The sequence below is a fragment of the Panthera uncia genome (assembly GCF_023721935.1).
Source record: "Panthera uncia isolate 11264 chromosome A1 unlocalized genomic scaffold, Puncia_PCG_1.0 HiC_scaffold_17, whole genome shotgun sequence".
In the NCBI taxonomy this organism is placed as follows: domain Eukaryota; kingdom Metazoa; phylum Chordata; class Mammalia; order Carnivora; family Felidae; genus Panthera; species Panthera uncia.
In genome coordinates this window covers 54353803-54374373 of record NW_026057577.1, presented here as the reverse complement: position 1 = coordinate 54374373, position 20571 = coordinate 54353803, and the positions used below count along the sequence as shown (strand labels likewise).

The 20571-nt window shown below is 45.3% G+C and overlaps 1 protein-coding gene across 1 annotated transcript in view; it reads right to left on the bottom strand.

Moving 5' to 3' along the window:
- Positions 1 to 20571, bottom strand: part of HEXB (hexosaminidase subunit beta) — a 74305-nt gene that overhangs the window by 38267 nt on the left and 15467 nt on the right. Inside the window, exon 3 of the mRNA XM_049648887.1 lies at positions 16342 to 16502. Within this exon, the coding sequence (XP_049504844.1) occupies positions 16342 to 16502 (161 nt within the window). The remainder of the gene's footprint in view (positions 1 to 16341; positions 16503 to 20571) is intronic.

Genomic DNA, 20571 nt, shown 5'->3' with positions numbered 1-20571 from the left:
GAAATGACAAAAGAATGAGGTAGATTGGCCTGGAAAGATCTTTCCACTGGCTGTTCATCCCACCAGCCTCACCCCTACCTCAACCGAGTGGAAACAGCTGCCAAAATCTTCTTTGTAAAATGTAAATGAAGTCATGTCACTTCCTTCCTCACGACACTTCAGTGGCTTGTTTCCCACTGCCCCTAGAAGAAAATACAAGTTCCCTAACACGATGCACACGATGGCACAGAATCTGTCACCACCCAGGTCTCTGACCACATCACTTCCTCCTTGGCATGGCCCTGTCCCGGGCACCCTGACCTTCAGTTACTTCAATCACTGAGCTTTGGCCTCCCTCCCAGCCCGACCTAAGATGTTAGAAAAATGGGGAAGAGAAAGAGAATTGGTACAGCCTCTTGTCCCGTGCTGAGCACGTTTTCATCTACCAACTGACAAAGAGACTCTCTTTGAACTTTGGTCAGGCCTTTTCGAGCCCCCTTCTTGCCTAGCAGAGCCCACTTCTAGCAAGAATCCTGGTAAGTCCATTCATCAAGAATCCCCCTGCACTTGATATCTCATCACCCGGGCCTCCTTCGACAAGAACCCTGCTAGGTTGGTTTAGCAAGAATCTCTACTACTCCTGATGTTTCCTTTTAGTAATTTTCCATCCAGTGATGCCCCCACCCCAATTTTGCTTGTTGGCTATAAACCCATAAACCCATAGCTGTCTTTGTTGTATTCAGAGTTGATCCCAATCTCTCTTGGTAGTTTTGACACCTATCGCAATCGTCTTGAATAAAGTCTTCCTTACCATTTTAGCAAGTGTCATAATAATTCTTTCTTTAAAACAACTTATTTAGGGGCGCCTGGGTGGCTTGGTCGGTTAGGCGTCCGACTTCAGCTCAGGTCATGATCTCGCGGTCCGTGAGTTTGAGCCCCGCGTCGGGCTCTGTGCTGACAGCTCAGAGCCTGGAGCCTGTTTCAGATTCTGTGGCTCCCTCTCTCTGACCCTCCCCCGTTCATGCTCTCTCTCTCTCTCTGTCTCAAAAATAAATAAATGTTAAAAAAAATAAAATAAATAAAACAACTTATTTAGATGATATTTGTGGATCAATTAGCCATGGGGAGCGAGGGGGGAAGAGGCATTCAGGAAATTTATAGTTCTAACCGAGGCTTGTGGGCGGACTATTTATTAGTCATTCAAGGTTTAGTTGTAGGGCACAGAATCCACTCCAGCTAGCTTTAGCAGAAATCAATTAACTCCAGGGTATCAGAGTACAGGATATTAACCGCAGGTACAGAGGCTCATAGAATCTTGTGAGAGCTGAATAACTTGACTCTTGGCCGAATTTCCTCCAGCAACTGCTCCTTTGTGACTAGAGAGCCAAATGCCTGATGGAGAAGACTTTACTACAGCTGTAATTCTAGAAGCCCTCCAGTTCAGCTCCAATCTTTACCAGTAAAAGGGATACCTCATGCACTGTCTCTGTCTCCACTTTAAAAAAAAAAATTTTTTTTTAAACATTTATTTATTTTTGAGTGACAGAGAGAGAGAGAGAGAGAGAGCAAATGGGAGAGGGGCAGAAAGAGAGGGATCATACAGAATCCAAAGCAGGCTCCAGGCTCAGAGCTGTCAGCACAGAGCTTGACACGGGGCTCAAACCCACCAACTAGGAGACTGACCTGAGCCAAAGTCGGAGACTTCACTGACTGAGCCACCCAGGCCCCCCTGTCTTCACTTAACTCACTTCTGAGTTCAGCTCTCAAGGTACCACAGTGAATGGGCAGACACTAAAGAACATGGAATATCAGAGCAAGGATAGTTTCTAGGCTGTGTAATACAGGTGTCCCCACTTTTTGAAAGTTCACATTTCGGACAACTTGCTGTTATGAGAGACCTACATTAGGACCTATTGTCACTAACAGAAATTCAAAGAGGATTTTCTCTTTTATGAAAAAAGGCGAAAAGCAAAAACAGCATTCGGCGTTTGTTTTGCAGCGAGCGTTTCATGGAGGCTGCGCTCACCCCCAGCAGCAGCGAGAATGGCGCCACCAAGCTCCTTCCCAGGGAACTACACTCAGCATCTCAGCATCAAGCCCACATAGGGTTGACGTGTCTGTGAGGTCCGTGTTTTTTCTCGAAAGGTATCAGAAAAGCCAAGAGACGGGTTTTTTTTTTTTTTGGGTCTGGGAATGCCCCCCAATTTTTCCACGTAAGTTAATGCTAATTGCTTCTTCACTTTACGCCATTTGGACTTATGAAAGTTTTCATAGGAATGCTCTACTTTCAGAGAGCAAGAAAAACCTCTGTAGGATGACATACTAGAAGGAGGTTGAAATGGATGGGTGCTGAGTGAGCAAATTTAGCGCCCTCAGAAAGGTGATACAATTAGTTGAGGACAGACAGCCCAGGACCTGGGCAGACAGGTGGGCAAAGCAGCCTAACTCCTGAAAAAGCATGAGTAGCCTGTGGCAAGGAGGAAGCTCCTGATGTTGGATGGAGAGCTTCCCTCTGACCACATGTCTCTGCTCTCAAGGCATATCCATAAACAATCCTGAAATATTTGTGTATTCTGTCACCGCAGTCCTGAAAACGGAGGCTGAGCTCCATTTGGCATGCGAGTACTAAACTGGGCTCTTCCAGAAGGGCCAGAGGGTTTGAGTTAAATCTGCTCTGGCAACTGGCAAGTATTTCCTCCTGTTTCGCTAAGATGAGCTGTAGAAACAATCTCTCACTCCCTTATCTATTAACAATGCCGCCCGGTGGGAAACTAGGCTCACTCTCTCCTCCAACACTCCACCTTCACCTTCCTCCACTGATGAGCAGTATTTACACAACTTGGCTGTTCATTTAATCTGTTCATGCAGACCGACTACCAAGATGCTAAACAAACAAACAAAATCCCAAATCCATCTGGAAGCATTTGGTGACCGAAGGCTGCTGCCATGCCACAAAAGACCAAGATCCACAAGAAGGTAACAGAAGACTTCTAAAACCAGTTCTCCATATTGAGGGTAAAGGTCATGTTGGCAACTGCCTGTCTCCCACTCTTCCCCAAAACATCCCTGCTTTACCCTCCTCTCACCCTCCACAATTTGTCTTGGTATGTGAGACGTCACGATGCAGCAATCTGAACCGGGTGGGACTGGGAACTGTAATGGCAAAGGGGCTTAATTTGATGTATGTCAGTGAGTCAGGCAGACCAAGAGGACAGTCCTTTAGGTAAGAAGACTTGGCACTAGCTAAACAGGTGAACAGGTGCAGGCTCTCCTGGGAGGGCATCGCTGCCGGGTCTACACGTCTGCCTGCCCTGCCCTCCCACATGACGAGGTCTAGAGAGAGGTGGGACAGTTTGTCTTCCCGGGGAGAGCCAAGTTCTTGGGGGTTGGGGGCTGGCATTCAGTCGTCTGTTACTTCAGAGGCTGGGAGACCCCAAAAGAATCACCGAGAAAACGTGAGGTTGACACAGGGCGTGGAATGAGGGTTCACTTCTCACTGGGACTCGAAGGCAGCTGGAGCTCGCAGAAGTGCTGTGGGCAGTGTTGGCATGAAGCACTGTGTGCTGTGCTGTGTGAAGGACCAGAAAGCTCAGTCAGGAGCCTCCAGGAGGGCACTGAACAGGAACTGTTTCCTTTTGTTGCAGACGTGCCTGTTAGATAAGGGAGCCATGGGCTGCCCTGGAGGGCTGCCCCATCTGAGCAGAGGGGCATATAGCCTAAATGGCCCACAGGTATACCACAGGCAGGGAGGTGAGGAATGCATGGCCACCCCGTCTGATGGGTTAACCCGTCACGAGGCCAGAGAGGGTTAGGGTGGGGGTATGCCCTGAGAACAAACATTGCATCCTCTGCAACACCAGAAACAGATCAGATGGGAAACTCACAAGAGCAAACCGCACAGACCTCATCAGCCCTGAGTCCCAGGAGAGAGTCAGGGATGACCTACAGTAAAGGAGTGGCCACTACCTGGACTTTCGAAGGCGCCGGACTCCACGACAAGAAAATACTTCCCTAATATCCACCACGAACCCTCCCATCATGAACAGACAGAGTCTGAGAACCAGGAAGCAGCTCAAATATCTAGGGGTTCACAGCCTCATTGTGTACCAAGCTCATCTTGGGAGTTTAGGAATTTTTTTACAACTTTATTGAATGTGTAAGTGACATATAATATATATATGTAATTATATATAATTGTATATGTATATATACATAACTGACATTATAAACACACACACACCCACACACACTTTGTGCAATTTGGTAATTTTTATGTAACAGTGGAGCCATCACCACAATCAAGATAATGGACATATCTACCACCCCAAAATGTTTCCTCTGGCCCTTTTGCAACCCCTTCCTCCTGCCCTGTCCTCCCCACTCTGGCCCCCCTTCACCTCATCTTCCATCCAAACAACTGATCAGCTTTCTATCACCATAGATTAGTTTGAATGGTCCAGAATTTTAAAGAAATCATACCGTATGTTGTCTTCTTTGATCTTTTTTTTAAACTCAGCATAATTATTTTGAGATTCATGCATATTGTAGCATGTATCAGTGATTGATTCCTATGTATTGTGGAGTCATACTCCATTGTATGGATATACCACAATTGGTTTTACCCTTCATTGGGTGGTAAACATGTAGGATTGTTTCTAGTCCTCCGGAGATTTGGCAGAAGTGAGGTCACATCTGGGTAGGATGAGTCTCATGGCCCTGGAGCTTTGTTGAGGATGCTCTTGTGGCATTGTCACCCCTTCTTACAGCTGGCATTTTATCTTCAGTGTTTCTGTGCACCTCCTTAGCTCTTAAGGACAGCAATAAGATGCGTTCCCGAATTACATATCCCTATAGCACTACACAGGGCAGTTTCTTGTTGACCTGTGGCCCCAGCCCGTCACACTTTGCATCCCTTTCTACGTTCCCATGTATTCTTCTCCCCAGTCCCTTATTTCCCTCATCTCCAGCCAAACTGAGGTATCTACTGTTCACCCTTTTATGAGGCCTCGACCTTCCCCTTTGCCCTATTTATGCTCCAATGCCACTGTCTGCCCCGGAAGTCCTTCCCTCTCTTCTCTGCCAGCCTCCTTGGCCCCATTCATCGCCCCCAACCCCCAACTCTGCTTATTAACATTCTGCAGTCTGGGGCGCCTGGGTGGCTCAGTTGGTTAAGCGTCCAACTTCGGCTCAGGTCATGATCTCATGGTCTGTGAGTTCGAGCCCCGCGTCAGGCTCTGTGCTGACAGCTCAGAGCCTGGAGCCTGTTTCGGATTCTGTGTCTCCCTCTCTCTGACCCTCCCCCGTTCATGCTCTGTCTCTCTCTGTCTCAAAAATAAATAAATAAACGTTAAAAAAAAATTTTTTTTTAACATTCTGCAGTTAGTGGGTTGTCGCTCTAGGAAGAGGCAAACAGGTTGATATCACAGAATTGATGGCCCCGATGTGGACCTTATTAGATGTAAGAATTTAATATATGCTGTCAAGAAGGTATCACAGATTAAGGCAGAAAAGTATTGTCAATAAATGGTATAGGAATAACTGATAAGCTTGGAGGAAAAATCAATTCAGGTCTTTATCTCAGCCTTCCCAAAATCAATTCCAGATGTATTGATGAAGTTAGTTTTAAAAACCTAGAAAAAATTGAGGGGTGCCTGGGTGACTCAGTCGGTTCAGCATCCGACTTCAGCTCAGGTCATGATCTCATGGTTCGTGGGTTTGAGCCCCATGCCGGGCTCTGTGCTGACAGCTCAGAGCCTGAAGCCTGCTTTGGATTCTGTGTCTCCCTCTCTTTCTACCTCTTCCCCGCTTTGCTCTGTCTCTTTGCCTCAAAAATAAATAAACATTAAAAAACATTTAAAAAAATAAAAGCCTAGAAGAAATTGAGAGTGAATATTGATTAAATCTTTGGAGACGGAGGACTGTCTCCTTTTTAGCTTAGATTTGGGTGATGCTCATAAAGGAAGCAAATCAGTAGTTTAAAAAAAAACGTATTAAACTTTTGCATGTCAGAAAAGTAATCCAAAACAAAAGGTGCTCTTTGAACTTTAAAAAACATTGTGGCAAATACAGCCACTAATGGCATCATGCAGAGCAATAAACATTCTAAAGAAAAATTGCCAGAGGCCATGTGTCCAAATAAGGAAACGCACTCAGTTACTGAACATATGGACAACTGTTCAACCTTATTTGCTGCACTCAAAAATGTGTACAATTAAAAAAAGAATGAGATGAGATTCAATCCTTTATAGATTAAATTACTCAAGATTAAAGATAATTAGAATACTTAATGAATTACAGTTTAGTTACCTCTGCCTGATCCTGACTTTTGTGTGCATGTGTCCCTACGGGTGCTCTGCTCACAGCAAGAGGCTCCTGGGGCCTAAGAACTATCGTTTTAAAAGCCCTGCTTTTATCAGAATCTTTACACACAGTCTCTGAAATCCTTATGACAAGGTACAGAAATTTAGGCTCATTTTACAGATGAGGAAGTTTGAGGGGTGGGATTTGAACTCCATTTGGCCTAACCACACGTTCTCGGTCTCCGGTCTCTTCCCACTGGGGTAGGCTGTCTCTCTGAAATGCTCTTAGCTGCTAGGAGCGCCTGGCTGGCTCAAACTTAGAAAAGAAAGAAACGCTCTTAGTTGGTGACGAAAGTGGCAGCCTCTGCTGCTGAAGCCTGAATCTGGAAGAGCTGCGTCTCTCCCCCGACAGCCCGCAATCTAGAAGGAAGTTGAATAAGAAGTTATAAAGGAGCTGTAAAGAAGAAAACAGAATGAGGACTGAGAAGTGCCAAGCAGAATTCAAAATCAAAGAACAAAGTGTGCAAAAGAGGAAAAACAAGAGTAGCTGCTGGAAGAGACACTTTGCAGCCACTCTTGAGACCACTTGCCGCCCCGCCCCCTCCCCCGTAACTGATCCCTGTCGCCATGAGGTAACCCTGCCTGTGCGGGTCACAGTCAAGACATTTTATGGCTGGATATCAAAGCGCCAGGCTCCGCCCCTTTGTGGGGCAATAGGACAGGAGTCTGTCCTTTGAGAACCTTTGTCCCTTCTCATTCTGCCCTTTGTGGATAGCGGACGTCAAATAACTGGGGATAATTTAGCTTAATATGATCCAGTATATAACAGTGTGATGCATGTGGAAACAGGTAGCATTTGAGGGCCCCTAATCAGAAAGCAACACCTTAGGGATGATAAGTGAGTCCCTGAAGTACCCTAATCAGGAAGATATACCCCAGAACTACTACAGATTTGAATATTGTTGTTTGAAATGTAATGAGAGAATTCTAGTTGACTAGCATAAGGAACAATTGGAATGATTTCCCACTGGTGACATACAGAATGAAAGCTGTGGCTGACTAGAAAGACCGTACCCGCCCTAGTGCCCTCACCTGAGAATCCAGCAAGCCCAGTCCCAAAGCTCTGAAGCAGCGCTTGACTCCCAGATGTTGACATGCCCCTGTGTTCTGCCTGGTCCCCAAGGCCTGTTTCCTGACCCAATTAGAGATTTGGCTAATCCTGATGTAAAAATATTTATTGTTCCTCCTTAGAGAGAACCTCTCAAGCAAACAGCTAGTTGGGACGCCTGAAGAGAGATGGGACCTTTCCCCAACTCACCAGAATGGACCGTCTGATCATTTTTATGCCAGTAGGTCAATAAACACTGGCACATGTAGCAGAATTTGGTCTCAGACTCCCTTTCATTGTCATAAAACACACGGTGGCAAAGTTGTCCAGGAGAGGGTACACAGACCTCACTGTATGTCATACCAGAGGCTACCAGCATTTACAAGAATAACAAAAACAACAAATAAATTGCCTAACGCTTGTAGACACATTGACACAGATCAGTCTGCAATGTGGCCCTTTTAGCCTGAGAACACATCTCTGAGATGCCTGACAGCCTTTTCCTACCTGAGTGCGAAACAAAGGCAGGGATGCTAAGTTGAGAGAGGGGAAGCTAAAAAAGATTCCCCTCCCCACTCAAAATCCTACTTTGATTGACAGGTAGGGCCAGCTCCACGCATGCTCCAGGGCTAGTGCTCTGCAAGCCTTGTATGTTGTGTGTGTGTGTGTGTGTGTGTGTGTGTGTAAGGATGGGGACTTGTTGGTAAAAAAGACAGGGGAAGTGACACCTGCTCCTGGTGAACCTGATCCCATTGTCTTTAGGAAGACAAGACTTCCAACTGGTCTGAGTGAGACTTTTGCTGCATGTAGACAATGAGAACCAGGCCTCTGATCACAGCCAACCTGGGCCATTTTCATTGTCACTGTCAACTTGACCTACTATTATGGAAATTGCTGCAATTACGTGCATAACATTTGCATGTGAAATGACAACTAAGTGCTTGCCTAAGAGGCATTTTTTTTTTTTTTTTGCAAATGAAGCTGGGTGTTTTTAAAATAGGGTATTTTGCCCTTTGTTGGGATTTTTTGTGACCAGACGAGATGACAGCCCTCCTCAAGCATTGCCTTGTAGCATGTCATAAATTACTTGTCCCTGAAATGCTTCCTATGGCTTGCAGACGAGCCCCCTGAAATAAATGGGCTTCAATCACTAGCTTCAACAATTCTCCTGTCTCCAAGTAATAAAACATCTGGAAAATTGGGCTAAATGGATAAAACAGTTCTCTGTAATAAGTATCTGGCATCCTTACAACTCTGTATAATGCATTTTTTTTTTATGACCAGATGTTGTACTTCTATGTTATAAAGAACAGAGGCATGTTTAGTCATGCTTTTTATTACATTTAAAATGCAAGGTATATGTTCATAGCTCCCTGGAGAAATACTATCCCATTGATTGGGAATTGTTGATGTGTTGGTTTACAAACTTGAAAAGTAAGTGAATGGCTCAGAAAATTGCGGATATAACTTAAACAGTCATTAAACTGGACACTCACAGGGAGCTGGCTGAAGAAGAAGAATTCGGCCTATAAATTTCCCTTCACTCCTAGTGGATTTGTTCCACAGGGTCTTTGATCACGCAGCCGTTTATGTTCTTATGTGTCTTCTGTAATATTTACAGCTTTATGAAGAAATGATTTCATCAAACTTGCTATGCACCCTTCCCAATTTCTCATTAAGAAAGCTTAGCTGGGAACCCACCTGCGTAGTCTCGATTTTATAGTCCTTTGTGGGGTTCCAACAAGATGTTTTAAACATGTGTGTGGTGGGGGAGGGGGATGGTTCTCCTGGAACCGGAACCGACACCACCAAACACATGCACGTTACTTATTTAGGTTAGGAAGTCTGCAAAACATAGAAAATTACGAGACGAAAATCGAAAAATTGTAACTATATCTAGTTGTTACCACTCACCATTCATATGCGTATTTTTCTTTTTTTATTTTGTTTTAATGTTTGTTTATTTTTTTTGAGAGAGAGAGAGAGAGAGAGAGAGAGAGAGCATGAGCAGGAGAGGGGCAGAGAGAGAGAGGGAGACACAGAATCCGAAGCAGGCTCCACGCTCTGAGCTGTCAGCACAGAGCCGTACGCGGGGCTCGAACTCACAAACAACGTGAACGTGACCTGAGCCGAAGGTGGACACCCAAGCGACTAAGCCACCCAGGTGCCCCTGCGTATGTTTCTTTTTATAAGATTATAATCATGCTCTCTATGCTGTTTTGTCACTTCACACACCACGAACTTTTTTTCTTTAATTAAGTATCCTTTTAAAATAGGAGTCTGGAAGGCTAGACCATTTTTACTGAACTAGTTCCTTACCGGGCATTTAAACTTTTCAGAGATCTTCACTACCAGAAATAATCTATGACAGATACCTTCATGCAAAAATGTTTTTACAGCTCTCTGAATCTTTCTGGGAAGTAGAGTTATGGAGTAAAGTGTATGAGCTTTTACCTTTAAGACTTTATTTCAATAAGTGCTGTCCCAACTGTTCCGCAGAAAGTGCTCAGGGGTGTAGCTCCCCGTCTGCCCCTAATGGGATGCGAGCATTCTGTTAGCGCGCACGCGGTGTCCTCACATTAGTGACGGTCCTGCAGTGACGATGGTAATCTCTGTCTGCTCTTTGAGTTGCCGGTGTTTTCCTGGTTTGATACTTGCCTTTTAACTTGGATGATGAGCTGGAACATTTTATTTGTTTTGTCAGGTTTTCTTCCCTCTCCCCTCTCCTGTTGAGAGGCTTTCAACTTTTCCCTCAATCTTTTCCTTTATGGAGTCTTCCTTCTTTGGCTTTGAGGCTTTGCCACCTTGAAATCAGATTCCAGATTTAGGCTTTTCTTAACTGTGTGTTTTTAATGGTTTCATTAAAAAAAAAATTTTTTTTTAACATTTATTTATTTTTTGAGAGACAGAGACAGAGCATGAGCAGGGGAGGGGCACAGAGAGAGAGACACGCACACAGATTCTGAACCCAGCTCCAGGCTCTGAGCTGTCAGCACAGAGCCTGACGTGGGGCTCGAACTCACCAACTGCGAGATCATGACCTGAGCCAGAGTCAGATGCTTAACGGACTGAGCCACCCAGGCGCCCCAATGGTTTCATTTCTATATTGAACACAAATCTAACCAGAACAGATTTTGGCCTGTTGCCTGAAGGACCGAACCTAATTTATTCTTTGCCACATGGTCAACAACTTGTATCAGCATCATTTCTTCAGCACTCCTTTGTAAAAGAATCCGTCTTTAAAAAGCAGAGGTTGTGTTCTTTCTCTATCTGGATCTTTTAGAAATGGGCTTGCTCTCACAGATAATTTACTGATATTTGTTTTCCCCTGTCAATGTGCCTCACCTGAGAGTGGGATTTATCTGTTGTCCCTCGTGGTAAACCACCCCCACTCCTGACTTTGAAACCCTTGACTTCCAACAGGTTTTCCTTGGACGTGAGTCTTCTCAGTTTTGCTCCTAGCTTGCCCAGTAAGTTCCAACACAAAATATCTCTGTGCTGTGAGCATCTAAAGTCTTAAGCCTAAGAGAAGTCGGCACACAATCAGAAAGAGGTCATTATTTTATTTTTTTAAATTCTTAAATATTTATTTATTTTAGAGAGAGAGAGAGAGAGACATAGACAGTGAGTGGGGGAGGAGCAGAGAGAGAGAGACACACACACACACAGAATCTGAAGCAGGCTCCAGGCTCTGAGCTGTCAGCACAGAGCCCAGCACGGGGCTCGAAGTCACCAACCACTCATGAACCTCGAAGTGGTGACCTGAGTCGAAGTCGGATGCTTAACCGACCGAGCCACCCAGGGGCCCCCATTTCCTTTTTAAAAATTTTTATTTATTTATGTTACTTTCTGAGGGAGAGGGAGCAGGGGAAGGGCAGAGAGAAGGAGAGAGAGAATCCCAAGCAGGCTCCATGCCTGGAGCCCCATTCGGGGCTCAATCCCACGACCCTGGGATCATGACCTGAGCCAAAATCAAGACTGGGATGCCTAACTGACTGAGCCACTCCGGCCCCCGGAACCAGGTCACCATTTTAGTTGAACAGTTGATTCTAAGGGTGCAACAGACACCCATGTGAGTCTGTGGGCCTCCCTTCACTCATTTGTAAAGTGGCAGAGAAGCAATGAACTTGGAACGTGTCCTTTCAACAGCACTTGTTTTGTTAGATATTGCAGGTAAGACTGAGGAGTTAAAAGAACCCAAAACAACCACGGTGGTGGTGGGGATGGGAGATTACTTAAGCAGGCCTCAAAAACCCTGCACTGGATTCCCCCCCAACTTAACCCTTTTAATGACTGTGTAGCCTTGGGGAAATAGTTCAACTTCTGCCAGCATTTTTTTTTTTTTTCCCCTTCACAGTAAAATGAGGTTTGCCTCTGACCTAGGACCAAATCTTCATAACAGATGAAATATAGCTGGTGAATAAATTGCTGAAGAGACGCACCAACCTGAGGGGTGATCAAAGATATGCAAATTAACCTCATAATGAGATATGGTGTTTCACCAATAAATAAATATTTTTAAAACACCCACTCAGGGGCGCCTGGGTGGCTCAGTCAGTTAAGTGTCCGACTTCAGCTCAGGTCACGATCTCGCCGTCCGTGAGTTCAAGCCCCGCGTCGGGCTCTGGGCTGACGGCTCAGAGCTTGGAACCTGTTTCTGATTCTGTGTCTCCCTCTCTCTGCCCCTCCCCTGTTCATGCTCTGTCTCTCTCTGTCTCAAAAATAAATGTTAAAAAAAAATTAAAAAAAAAAACACCCACTCAGTGCTGGTGAGTGGGGACTTGGGGAGTGCAGATTGGTATGAGGCTTGGAGTGGCACTTTGGCAGTCGAGCACCTTAAACACTCATTTCTTTTGGAGAACCAGGTCCGTCTCTGATCACTGAGCCTGAAAAAGTTTGCCATAGTTTTAGACAAAGATTTGTACAGACAGAGGTCCATGAAAGAATGAATGACAGGAGGAAAGACTCAATAGTAGGAAGAGTGATTAGCCTGGTAGATTTTAAAATGGCAAAGTTGTTTTAGATTTTTGTTTGCACGACACGGGCAGGGTGATCCGAAACAAAATGGGCAAAGTATTTCATTACTGGCAAGAATGAAGCAAATTATAGTGTGCAGTTGTGAAAAAAATGACACTAAGAGGAAGAACATCCTGAAATAATATGCACGTTATGTTGGGTGAAAAAAAAAAAAAGCAGAAAATAAAATGGTCTAACCAGTATTACGCCCAAGCGGAACTAACATGCAGGGTGCAAAGACAAAGAAAACCTTATGAGAATGCAAGGTGCACAATGTATGGCATGGGGACCATAGTTAATAATACTCTACTGCATACTGGAAAGTGGCTAAGAGTAGATCTTAAAAGTGTGCATCACAAGAAAAAAACTGTGTACTATGTGTGGTGACTAGACTTACCATGGTGACCATTTTGCAACATATACAAACACCAAATCCTGCTGTATTCTGGAAACTACCATAATGTTGTATGCCAACTGTGTTTCAATTTAAAGGATTATTTTTAAAAAAAACCTTAAAATCGTGGTGGTTTTCTTTGGAGTGTGGAGGGTTTTTTTTCTTTTTTCCACCTTTCCGTATTTTCCAATTTTCTGCAATGAGCACATACAAATTTTACAATCAGCTGGAAACAAACCTATTTTTCAAATGAAGATTGGCTCTTTGAACAAAAACATACGATTTTGAAAGTAACATCTATTCTTTTCACAAAGACAGCGCTGCCATGAGGATTAAATAGAGTGGTCATGAGGGCAAGCATGTTGTGGACGTGTTTTGCGAAGGACGAAGCACTTTGCACGCATGAAGGTGTTTTGATTACACATGGACACACTGCTAAAGAATTCTGATGAGTTCGATTCCTGAAGCATAGGCTCATGTCATGAAGAAACCCTGCACTATGCAAAATGAACTCTCCATCCAGAATGTGCACGATCTTCCAGTTTGTTTTGCAGGTTTGGATTTTTTTATGTGTTGGATTTCCTTTAGGTAGAACTCCATTTCAAAATACGGAACTAAAAGAGGCAAGACTTCTTGAGGTAGCGGAAGACCTGACTGGTTTGTCTAGCATGGGCTCCTTTCCCCCTCTGGCTTTGCTTTTCCACCTCTTGGCCTCCTAGTGATTTTCTCCTATTCCCATGCAGAGGATAACTCTCAGGGTCAATGACTGTGGACTTCAATTTGTATTCAGCTTCCATAACGCTCTGGGAATCTAATGAGTGCCTGTTACAAGTGCAATTGGCCCATGCGAAAGCTCTGGGCTTGTCATGCTGGGAGCCAGGGAGGGGACCAATTGCTGCACGACGCCCTCACCAACACCAACAGACACGGCTCCCTGTGGTTCAGCCTGCTACAGTCTGGCGTGAAGGGCGGATAGGCCGAGCAGAAATGGATTTCTTGCCACCATTCTCTCTCTGCCAGAGGGATGCCAGGTGTGCCCAGGTTCCAGCTCCCACATTCTTACTTACTTTTTTTTTTTAATTAGTTTTTTAAATGTTTATTTATTTTAGAGAGAGAGAGAGAGAGACAGAGCATGAGCAGGGGAGGGGCAGAGAGAGAGGGAGACACAGAATCTGAAACAGGCTCCAGGCTCTGAGCTGTCAGCACAGAGCCTGACGCGGGGCTCAAACTCACGGACCGCGAGATCAGGACCTGAGTTGAAGTCAGACACTTAACAGACTGAGCCACCCAGGTGCCCCTCTTACTTTCTTGAGTTGCCCCTTTTCTTCTAGTCAATGTCTTGTCTGTCTTACTCTTGCCATAATTGCTTCTCTTGCCTGGTTCAGCTCTCAAGTGCAGTTTATGGAGCAGGAGGATCAGAGGCCTCTTTGATGGGATGCATGAGTTCTAAGGCAATCTTTTTTTAAAGTAGGCTTCATGCCCAGCACAGAGTCCAACGCAGGGCTTGAACTCACAACCCTGAGCTGAGATTGAGAGTTGCACATTTAACTGACTGACCCATCCAGGTGCCCTCTAAGACAATTAAAAAAATTACTGAGATTTCTCTAGTGATAATCTAAAATATGATTTTACCAGTTATAAAGGTAATAATCCAAAATTGAAAGATATTTTCTTTTTTTGATTATCAAAAAAAAATTTTTTGTTTAATGTTTACTTATTTTTGAGAGAGAGAAAGAGTGTGAATGAGCAGGGGAGAGGCAAAGAGAGAGAGGGAGACACAGAATCCAAAGCAGGCTCCAGGCTCTGAGCTGTCAGCACAGAGCCCGACGCGGGGCTTGAACCCACGAACTGCGAGATCATGACTGGAGCTGAAGTTGGACGCTTAACCGACTGAGCCACCTAAGTGCCCCGAAGGACATTGTCTTAGCATAAGACCTTTGTATTGGGGCTGCATTCAGCTGCTGCTAGGAAGACAGATACGCCAAGGATGGCTTCAGCAAAAAAGTTCTCATTTTCCTCACCTACCGACATGCCTGGCAGTGGGCAGCTGCTGGCTCAGTTCAGTGGTTTAATGACGTCACGGCTGGTGTCACTGTGATTCTCCTGCCTTGCCCCTCAGAGCTGCAAGTCGGTTGCTGCAGCTTCAGGCATCGTGATCTCCGATGGAGGCTGGATGAAGAGGGAAAGGGGAGGCATCAGCCTCACGGATCTCTTTTAACGGAAAAGCAAAACATTTTCCGGAAACCTTCCAGCCGGCTTCCTTTCACTCAGGGGCACCAACCGAGTCACACAGCTCCCCTGGCTAAGAGGGAAGCCTCGAGATCCGCTCCTTGATAAAAGGGATGGGGTTGCTACAATCGGCTTAGACGAATCACTATTCGAGACTTGGGGCTGCACCCAGCGTTGAGGGTCAGATCAAGGTTTGAGGTGGCTGTTGGGCATGCGGCGTGGGCCATGCAGCACACGTGCCCTTCCCTCTGGCCTCCTTCCCCTTTGTTCCCTTGTCTCCTCGCCCTTGGCTTCTTGCTCTGTTACCATGGTGACTTCCTCCTGCCTTTGGGCTCCTCTCCGCCTCCTCCACTCCATCCACTCTGTCCAGTTATGGACAGAGTATCGCCCGTCAGTCCCCAGTCCTTCACCATCGGGGTGGGAAAGGTCATTACATCGAAGTTAAGAGCCCCTTTGACTTCAGAGCTCTGATACGAACTCCCAGGTATTTATCACACTTTCAAGGTTGGAATTCTATTTGTCGTCATCAAAGTGCAACTTCCCGGGTTGAGGAAGAACACGCGTGCTCAGCTGATAGCAAAGCAACGCTAGTTTCTGCTCAAGGACCTGAGAGTCAAGTGTAGCTAACTGAAAAGTTAAGAGAGAAGGGATTTAGCACAGCTCTTGGTTCCCCATCCACCACCCCCTGCCCCCCAGAGGAATGAGCTGGGCTTGTTCCCTAGCTCTCCATGCTTCTACACCTTCTCTAGGACATCCCACTTTGTTCACACCTACTAAGTGCCTCTGCGTCTTTCCTTACACCTCCTTTACCCCTCCCTGTTGGCCGGGACTCATCTTTCACTTTGTGATCCCTTCAAGGTCAGGATTGCCTGTGGCCCCCCCTTCATCATTGCTGCACTTTTCCTGAGGCAGATAAGCTCCCCTGTTTCCTCCTGGCTCAGCACCTTCACCTGCTGCTTCCAGGTTATCATGGGCTTTCTAGTGTGTCCTAAGGTTAATATGTCTCGGCCCTGACCATGGGCTGTGAGGCAGCGAGGGGTCGGGCCCTGCATGTTCTTTTCTCAGTTTGGCTGTGAGCATTGTGAGGCCTCAGGCAGGTGACTTCATTACGCTACAAAATTCATACTATGCTGGGACATTATTTTCAAATTCAATATTTTTAAAGTCTCTTGGGACTTAGTGACACAAATATTACATAAGTACCAATGACATGTTGTTCCCCTGTTTGGAAAGTCTGTTTCCTCTATGAAAGCTTTTAAATGTAAAGAAATGTGAAAATAAAAGATAAAGTGACATGGAGGAAGGAGCATACATACGGTATTGGACTGAAACACCTCAGATCCGTGGCCCCCATCTCCTCGTGCTTTGGGGACGTCACCAGTGTCGCCAGACTGTGAGGTTTGAAGGTACGGTCCCCAAGCCGCCCTCACTTCTGACACCAAGTCCAAGGTTGTGGGGAGGCAGTTTTTATAAAACCCTGTTTTGATAATTCACTAGAAGGAAGGCTTATAGAAGCCGCTGGAAGCTATTGTGCCCACAGTTATGCTACATCACAGGACAAGGATACAGGTTGAAATCAACCAAAGGAAGAGAATATAGAGCAGGTGGGAGAGGGTGCCAGAGCAAAGCTTCGGACCACCCTGGCATCACCGTGTGACAGACACATGGGACATCACCCATCAGGGACGCTCACCTGAGCTGTGGTGTTCAGAAGATGTTGGGGCTCTTTTTACCTTGGCATGATTGACTTTCCAGGGATTGATCTCAGCCTCCAGCCAAAGGCCCCCACCTAAATCACATGGTTGGTCTTTCCGGCATGGCCAGCTCTCACCCTGAAACTGTCAGGTGTGGCTAACCCCACCCTAAGATCTGGTGTATCCAGACCCTGCCCTAAACAGACACTTCTAAAATGTCTTTTTTTGTTTTTTTAGTTTATTTATTTATTTTGAGAAAGAGATAGCGTGTGCAGGAGGGGCAGAGAGAGAGGGAGAGAGAGAATTCCAAGCAGGTTCTGTATGGTCAGCGCGAGGAGCCTGATGTTGGGGCTCAAACTCATGAACCGTGAGATCATGACCTGAGCCGAAATCAAGAGTCGGACGCTTAACCAACTGAGCCACCCAGGAGCCCTTCCTTTCTATCAGGAATGACACAGATTACATCCCAGGAGCCGAGCTCAAGGGCCAGGACTCTTTCTGGGCAAAGGCTTCTCTGTGCAGGATGCTTTGCTTCTGATTCACTATGGACCCCGTGTGTGCCTCCAGGTAAGTGCAAAGTGAGAGAGGCATCTGGCACCATTTGGAGGCAGCAATTTGTTAGCGGGTGCTGGTGTTCAATCCCCACCCCTTTGGGGCCCGTTTTCTTTCTCACCAGAAATGCCCTCTCGATGCTGGGAGACACAGGTACCAAAGGTCTCAGGCTGCCACTCCCCACAGCTCAGGCCTCAGAGATGCCAGAGAGGCAGGGCCCCTGGAATCTTCCCTGTTTCAAGATGCCGACGCCCTGGGGGCTCACAGACAGCTGACGCTTTTGAAAGTTACTGACCTGCCATCAGCCTGGGTCAGAGTCTGTGATTCAGCTTTGTTAGTGGATTCAGCTGGAGCTGGAGACTGGGCAGGAAAACCTGGCCCTTACATGCTAACAGTAAGAGAGGTAAGCTGAGGTAAGAGAGGTAAGACACAACATGTGACATGCAGACCCAATAGCAAATCAGCCAAGGAGCAAACAGGACGCGGAGGCTCGTTTGAAAACACGAGACTGCCAATAATCAGTGTCAAGTTTCGCAAGGAAAATACATTCTTCACTCAGTGAAGGATTTATTAGCCTTCTAATAAAATTTTGAAGAACAAGTGCTATCTATTTAACAACTATTTATTGAGGATTTACCAGGTGTCATGCAACATTCTATGTGCGAAGGTTTTAGCAGAGAGCGCAACTGACGAACTCCCTCTCCTCACAGTAGGAGGCGGTGAGAAGTAAGCTGAAGGAAAATTAAGCAGGAGGAAGGGATGGAGAGGGAAAGGACCTTGTTGTCTCAGGCCAGGAGCTCAGGGACAGCCTCACTTATCAGGAGACATCTGAGCAGGGATGTGAATGAAGGGAGGGACCTGGTCATGTGATATCTACGGAAAAGTTTTCTAGGCAGGTCCATAAGTGCAAAGGTCCTGAGGTTGGGGAACGCTTGGTGTGGAATGGGGATGAATGAGGCAGCCAGTGTGGCTGGAGTGAAGATAAACAGCACCCTGTGGTTGTAGAAAGGGGGTGGAAGCCACTGGAGGATGTCAGCTCTAAGTTTATGTGACGGGGACAACAGAAGATTGTGTATGCACACACACACACACCTCACCGTTCTTAGTCTGGGAGGATCTGACAGCTTCCTGCTTCCATCATGATCTTGACCAGAGGGGTAACTGTGGAAGAGTCTTGGACACAGCTGAGAGGCTAAACTGATTTCATACTGGAAAGGAGCTGGAGTGACCACGGGAAGGAATGAACTCTGGAAGTCACTACGGGTGCGGTGGCCAGTGAAGGGGCAGCAAGGGGGCAGGGAGAAGGTACTGAGAGCAGTCTTCTGGGGAAGAACAATTTTAAGGGGAGCAGCTACTGAGATAAAGGAAATGAAAAATTTTAGAATATTCTCTGTGTCATCCAGTATGGTTCCCTGTTTGCTGCCTCTCGAAGAGATTTCGCACATTAAGCTGCAAGGCTTTTTTGGAGTTGGGTTTGTGTTTCTTTTGAATGCAACACGCTGCTGAGACCAGCTCCAAGGTGGTCCAGGTTTCATTTCTATCCATAGTGCCCAGGAAGTGATCGATGAACTAGCTGTTTTATAGCCTTTTCTAGCCAGCTCTAAATATTTTCTTTTTCTTTGAACAATTAAAAAAAAAAAAACCCTCTGTTTCACTTTAGGATATTTATGCAATTGCCATTATGCAACAGGTAACCTCATTTGGAGTCTCAGATTTACTGTCACCAGCCATGTTATCTCACTCAGGTCGGTCACCTGACCTTTTTAAACTCCAGGAGTCTTATCTGTAACTGGAGATAATCCTTAAAAAATTTCTACACAGAATCTCAAGAATGAAATGATACTCTGCACGTAAGAAAGAATGCAAACGACAGTGTTTTAACTGATTATTGTTTTTAAATTACCATTTGGATGCTAACACGTGCTCATGAAATATATGTGCAATAAATTTAACAATTAAAAGAAACGTATACGATGTCAACTTAGTTGTGCATAAATATCACAAATGTAGATTCATTTGACCAGAAGAGACAAAATGTATGCCTCAGAGTGCAGTCAATTATATCGAATTGTTGGCATCTCTTTCTTAGCCTACATGACTCAAGAAAGACATATGAAATGTTGCTTCTCTTTTATATTTCAGAGTACGCAATCTTGAGAATAAATTTCCCTTATTAATAATAAAAATAAATTCTCCCAAACTCTAACTTGTGTCAGAAGTCACATGATGATTACTGAAATTACAACTCAGAAATAAACACCAGCTATATATATAAGTATATATATATACTTACACACACACACACATATATGAGAACAACCTAGTATGTAGAATTTCTGGAAAATAACACAGAAAACAGCAAGAATAATCATTTGTACAAGACTGGCTTTGCTGTGAAAAGGAGATTTGGCTCCTTTAAAAAAGGTAAACTCTGGGGTGCTGGGTGGCTCAGTCGGTTAAGCATCTGACTTCGGCTCAGGTCATGATCTCACAGTCTGTGAGTTCGAGCCCTGCATCGGGCTCTGTGCTGACAGCTTGGAGCCTGGAGCCAGCTTTGGATTCTGTGTCTCCTTCTCTCTGTGCCCTCCCCAGCTTGTGCTCTGTCTCTCAAAATTAAATAAACATTAAAAAATTTTTTTTTAATTAGTAAAATAATAAAAAACCAGTAAACTGATTTTTTTTTCATTGCTTCAAGTCATCTGCATTTAATAATAGTGGAGTACCTAATCGTGTGAATTAGCATAAAGACTGATTGCTGACCAGTTGTAACTGGCTTTGCCACACCGTAATGAACACAGGTTTTAATAGACTCTGAGAGATCAATGGTCAATAGTCTGAGACTCTTTTCCAAGTTAAAAAAAAAGTTCAACACTTTAACAGTTACAATCTCCATGCTTATCTGAATGTTGGCTACAACATTCGTAAAACTTGATGTTCTTATCACAGCCCTTCTTAGCACCTGACATAAACAACTATGTCGTTTTTACCCTTATCTTAACAGATGCTGTTGGGGCGCCTGGGTGGCTCAGTCGGTTAAGCGTCCGACTTCGGCTCAGGTCATGATCTTATCGTTCGTGAGTTCGAGCCCCGCATCGGGCTCTGTGCTGACAGCTGGGATCCTGGAGCCTGCTTCCGATTCTGTGTCTCCCTCTCTCTCTGCCCCTCCCCCGTTCATGCTCTGTCTCTCTCTGTCTCAAAAATAAATAAACTTAAAAAAAAAATTAAAAAAAACAACAACCAGATGCTGTTAGTGCTGGTGCTGATGGAAAAGGACACCCAGAGCCAAAGAACCACTTAGTG